This window comes from Trypanosoma grayi (genome assembly GCF_000691245.1).
Source record: "Trypanosoma grayi strain ANR4 Tgr_874_V1, whole genome shotgun sequence".
NCBI classification, from domain to species: Eukaryota; Euglenozoa; class Kinetoplastea; order Trypanosomatida; family Trypanosomatidae; genus Trypanosoma; species Trypanosoma grayi.
Window position 1 is genome coordinate 1,792 of NW_008826493.1, and position 5,270 is coordinate 7,061.

Consider the following 5,270-nt stretch of genomic DNA (forward strand, 5'->3'; position numbering starts at 1 on the left):
TCTCTCTCTCTCTCTCTCTCTCTTTACTCGCTAGCCCGTATTTATTCCCACCTGCATCTACACCGACAAGATGGAGGCAGCGTACAGTCCATTCACCGGCTTCCAGCAGCAGCAGCAGCGGCACTACCGTGGCGCTGGCCGCCGGGACGCATTCGATGCGCCATCCGAGAAGATGAAGCCAGTCGATTGGAACAACGTGAAGCTTGTGCCGGGTACGTGGAAGGTGCTTGACACAAAGGCCATCCAACGCGCGGCTCATGCCAAGACGGTTGTGGAGCCTGTCAAGCAATTCAACGACGATGAGGCGAAGGAGTGGCGTGACGCAAACGGCATCACCGTTTTCGGGGAGGGGTGCCCGCCGCCGCTGGCCGCCTTCGACCAGCTGAACGCGCTGGTGCCGGCCTACCTGCAGAAGAAGCTTACCGCCCAGGGTTTCACCGCGCCGACGGCGGTGCAGGCGCAGGCATGGCCCATTCTGCTGCGCGGCCGTGACATGGTTGGGGTGGCAAAAACCGGATCCGGCAAGACACTCGCCTTTATGGTGCCCGCACTCGCCCACATCGCGCTACAGGAACCGCTGCGCCATGGCGACGGTCCAATGGTAATTGTGCTCGCCCCAACGCGTGAACTTGCGCAGCAAATTGAGCAGGAGACAAGGAAGGTCCTCCCCAATGACGTGCGCTGCGGCTGCGTCTATGGTGGAGCACCGAAGGGACCACAGCTCGGGATGCTGCGGCAGGGTGTACATGTTCTTGTCGCAACGCCCGGCCGGTTGATTGATTTCTTGGAGATCAAGCGCGTCAACATGCTCCGTGTGACATACCTCGTGTTGGATGAGGCGGATCGCATGCTGGACATGGGCTTTGAACCGCAGGTGCGCACCATCTGTGGCCAAATACGCCCCGACCGGCAGACGCTCATGTTCTCTGCGACGTGGCCAAAGGAGATACAGCAGCTGGCGTCGAGTTTCCAGCGCGATTGGATCCGCTTCCACGTTGGCAGCACCGAGCTGCTCGCCAACAAGGACGTGACGCAGCACTTTATTCTTACACAGGAGCACGCCAAGTTGGAAGAACTGAAAAAGCTGCTGGCCAATCACCGCAATGAACGTGTGCTGGTCTTCTGCAAGACGAAGAGAACCGCCGACGACCTCGAGTGGCAGCTGAAGCGGTGGGGCCACGACGCCATGGCGATCCACGGGGATAAGGAGCAGCGGCAGCGCGAGTTTATTCTCGAGCGCTTCCGTAGGGACCCGCGGCTCTGCGTTGTGGCCACCGATGTTGCCGCACGTGGGCTGGACATCAAGGAGCTTGAGACCGTTATCAACTACGACTTTCCCATGCAGATCGACGACTACGTGCACCGTATCGGCCGCACAGGACGTGCTGGGGCGAAGGGCGAGGCCTTCACGCTCATCACTAAGAGGGAGCAGCAGATTACACCGGCAGTAGTGAAGGAGCTTATCGTGATTGCCCAGCGTGCGCAGCAGCAGGTGCCTGACTGGCTGCGCGAGTGGGGCGAGCAGCAGCCGCGCTATCAGGTGGTGAAGCGGAACCGTAACATGCTCGGATTCGGAGGCAGCCGCCACACGCCTGTTCTGCACAACGGGAGTCGCCCATCATTCGACGCGAAGGGCAACAGTAGCAGTAGCAGCGGCAATACCAACAGCGGGGGCGGCTCGTTTGGCCTGTCACGCCAGAACAACGGCGCAGCGCCATTCTCGTCCTCGAAGATTGAGTACAAACGGTTCGATGACAGCAGCGATGATGACGGCGCACCGGCAGCGAAGAGGCGTGCGAAGTGATTTCTCATTTTTTTTTTTTNTTTTTTTTTTCTGTGGTTGTGGTTGTGGTGGCCGTCGTTGCACGTCCCCCCGCCTTCTTCCTCGGCGGCTACAGTGAGAAAAGGAAAGGAGCACAACAAAAAGAGAAGGAAGCAAGGTGAAATGAGAAGTAGGGGGAGGGAAAAGGCTCAAGAAACGGCCACCCACTAAGAAGGGCACTAAATTTTTTAAAAAAGCTCTCTTTATTTCTCTCACGCTCTTTCTTTTTAAAGCTCTTTTACTTTTTCTTCATGCTCCTCGTTTAACTCAGTCATCACCTCTGCGTGGAGGGAAACTCGTAACTGCTCACTCGTCGTTTCTGGTGAGAACTGACGAAGAGCCCGTTTTGCGAATACTGCTACGCGATCTCGGACGGCTCTCGCACACATTGCTCTGTTGACCTTGACTCTGTTTTTTTTTTTTTGTTTCTGTATCTGTGTGTGTGTGTGTGTGTGTGTGTGTGTAGGTGGTCGGCCCTCTCTGGGTGATTGCGCGTATGTGCTGCTTGTGACTCTGCTTGATTCCATGTGGTGCGTGCGACTGTTCCTTCTCCCTGTTGTTATTGTCTCTGCTCCGTGGTCACACTGCAGTGTGTGAAAAAGGGTGTGGAGATGACGCGAGGCTTTGAGGAGCAGGAACAGCAGGAGCAGCAGCAACAACTATTAGTTTTACTGGATGTTGACAACACGCTATACTGCGACAACAATGGAGTTGGTCTGGCGAAACAAATGCGAGCTGCTCTCATCGAGTACGTAATGGACTTTCTAGAACTCTCACAAGAGAAGGCGAATGAGCTTGTTGTGCACTGCTTCCACACTTACGGCCTCACTATATTGGGCTTGGTGCGCGAGAAGACAGGGGTCGACCCAGCGCGTGTGATGGACCACGTGTACAACCGCTGTGACTTCGGCGGGCTGCGCGAGGACCCAGCGCTGCGCAAGATGCTGCAGCGCCTGTGCGACGACGGGCGGCGCCACCTCTTCTACGTGACGAACGCATCGCGGCAGCACGTCACCACGGTGCTGCGCAGCCTCGGCCTTGGCCTCGATGGCTTCTCCTACGAGGACCAGTGGGCGTGTACCGCGCCATCGCTCAGCAACAAGCCCGCACGGGAGGCGTACAGTGCCATCTACGCGGCCGTGCGGGAGCGACTGCAGCAGCCGGACTGGCTTGTGCCGCGGCGGGTCGTGATGGTCGACGACAGCGCGTACAACCTCCTTGAGCCACTGGCGATGGGCTGGGCGGCAGTGTGGATGTCGAACGGCGACGCCCTCCCGGCGGTGCTCGTGGAGCCGATGAAGACCGGGAGGCTCTTCTGCATCGAGAACATCATGGAGCTTGAGGGTGTTATTCAGCGCCTGGCAGAAGAGCCTGCATCCAATATATGATACATGCGATCATACTCGTTTTCTATTCGCGTGGTACACCCTCGTGCAACCTGGACCCTTCAGGGGAGGTGTGTGTCGGTTGCTTTGCTTCTCTGCGTTGCGTGGAAAGCCGGTCGCCGTACTTCGGGTTGCGTTTTGATTTATTGCCCTCTGTTAAATTGCTGCTGGTGCGGGTTCTGTGAGTGTTGTTAATAAAGCGTGCGGCTCTCTGTGTGTATACATCTGTTTCTGCTGGGGCGGCTACGGTGGCAGCCAATGCACTGCAGGCACGGTGGCGGTAATTGCCGAAGGTGAGGGTACAAGAGGAACATACAAAGTGGGCCTGTGACCCCGTGTGAAGGACATGATTTGGGATGCGCACATGTTTCACCACAGATTTTCATAATGATTCACCTTTATTTCCTTTTCCCTGTGTGTTTGCTTGATCGTTTGTCTTTTGAGTTACTGCTTCTGTTTTTCATTGTTCTTCTCTTTTTGTTGTTGTTTATTAATAATTCGTTTGCGGCCTCACTTCCACTCCCTCCGCAGAGAGTTAGTGTGTATTTTGCTCTTTACTACTGAAGGTCATGCGCTGCAGCGTCCCTGTGCTGCTGCTTGCCCTGCTGCTCGTCATCTGCTGCCCGGCAGGCGCGGTCCGCTTCCTGCTGAAGGACACGCAGCCGCTCTGCTTCGTGGAGGAGGTGGACGAAAACACTAAGATCGTCTCTGGCGAGTACACCCGGGCTGCCGCTGCTAGTGACGTCCCCGCGCGGATTGTCGTGACGGCGCCCGGTGGCATCGAAGTGACGAGCACCGACCTGCTGGTCGGCACACACGCCTTTTCAGCACCGGTGGGGCGCGACAACGCTGGGCAGTATCTGCTGTGCGTGCAGGTCACCGACAAGGGCTGGAAGACCGCCACGGAGTCGAACGCCATCGCCGTTGACTTCAACGCCGACCAGTCGGCGAACGTCATCCCCAGCACGGATGGCCCCATCGTGAAGAGGCAGAAGGTCGATGGGCTGGAGGTGTTCACGTTCCGCGACTTCGGTGGCGAGCAAAAGGATGTACTGCGGCCAGCCGACTACATTAAGCGCGTTGAGGACGCGTTGACGACGCTGTCCACACTCGTCGCCGAAACCAGGGACGAGATCGACCACCTCATCAACCGCTTCACGCGTATGCGGCGCACCTCGGAGAGCACCTACACACGCATATGGGCCTTTGGAATCATCACCGTGCTCGTCATGGTAATCGTCACGTGGCTGCAGTTCCGTTTCCTCAAGTCGGCTCTGCAGCACAAGAAACTGGTGTAGACCACACATATGGCAGATGCCCGCGGTAACGTACACGCTTCCACGCACACGCGTCCGTGCAGACAGACAGGCACGCGTATCCCACGGAAGGTGAGGGACAGAGAATCGGGAGCAACGCCAAAGGAAGGAGCATGGAAAACCAGAAGGCAAAGGAGAGAGGGGGGGGGGGAAAATACAAGACGAAGTGGAGGATTTGTGCGTGTCTGCACTCCACATTGTCCATCCTCGTAAAGTACACCCAAGCAACCAGGTGCCACAACCATTGGCTTTTTGTGAGTGCATCTCAGTATTTAATGTTCGACGGAATTTTGTACACCACCACGAACCTGTGTCTTCCTTCTTTTCATTGGATCCGCCCTTTTTGTGTTATAGTATAGTCGCTTTTGGGCACATGCGCTTTCCCTGTACATTGTCGGCTCAGCAAACCAACCACCCCTTGCAGAGTTCGCATATTTGTTTCATGATGCGAAACGTCTACGTCTCTGACACGAAGTGGCGGATGAATTAAACGACAACACAAATCACTCCACTCTGACAGCACTCTCCGCCCTACACTCCTCTCACTGCGCGTGCGGCACCATTGCGTTCATCTCCCCGCGGTGTGTGCCGCCGCGCCCGCGGTCTGTGGCCAGCGGCAATTCATACTGAGGGACTCTCGGAGATGCATGCCCTCAGTTGCAGCAGCAGCAGCAGCAGCACATGATGAAACACAAATGGATCGCTGACTCTGAGCACCACGTATGCCTGACAACACATTTCAATAAT

The 5,270-nt window shown here is 56.6% G+C and overlaps 3 protein-coding genes across 3 annotated transcripts; all 3 read left to right on the plus strand.

The window, feature by feature from the left end:
• Window positions 1-70: 70 nt before the first annotated feature.
• DQ04_08741010 (putative ATP-dependent DEAD/H RNA helicase) lies at window positions 71-1,804 on the plus strand (the record flags this gene model as incomplete). The annotated part of the gene is made up of 1 exon (XM_009315675.1): window positions 71-1,804. The coding sequence occupies one exon, from the start codon at window positions 71-73 to the stop codon at window positions 1,802-1,804; it is 1,734 nt and encodes a 577-aa protein (XP_009313950.1).
• Window positions 1,805-2,433: 629 nt separating this feature from the next.
• On the plus strand, window positions 2,434-3,210 carry DQ04_08741020 (HAD family hydrolase; the record flags this gene model as incomplete). The annotated part of the gene is made up of 1 exon (XM_009315676.1): window positions 2,434-3,210. One exon carries the CDS (start codon window positions 2,434-2,436, stop codon window positions 3,208-3,210), a length of 777 nt encoding a protein of 258 aa, XP_009313951.1.
• A 566-nt stretch (window positions 3,211-3,776) lies between these two features.
• DQ04_08741030 (COP-coated vesicle membrane protein erv25 precursor) lies at window positions 3,777-4,505 on the plus strand (the record flags this gene model as incomplete). Its single annotated transcript, XM_009315677.1, has 1 exon — window positions 3,777-4,505. One exon carries the CDS (start codon window positions 3,777-3,779, stop codon window positions 4,503-4,505), a length of 729 nt encoding a protein of 242 aa, XP_009313952.1.
• Window positions 4,506-5,270: the final 765 nt, after the last annotated feature.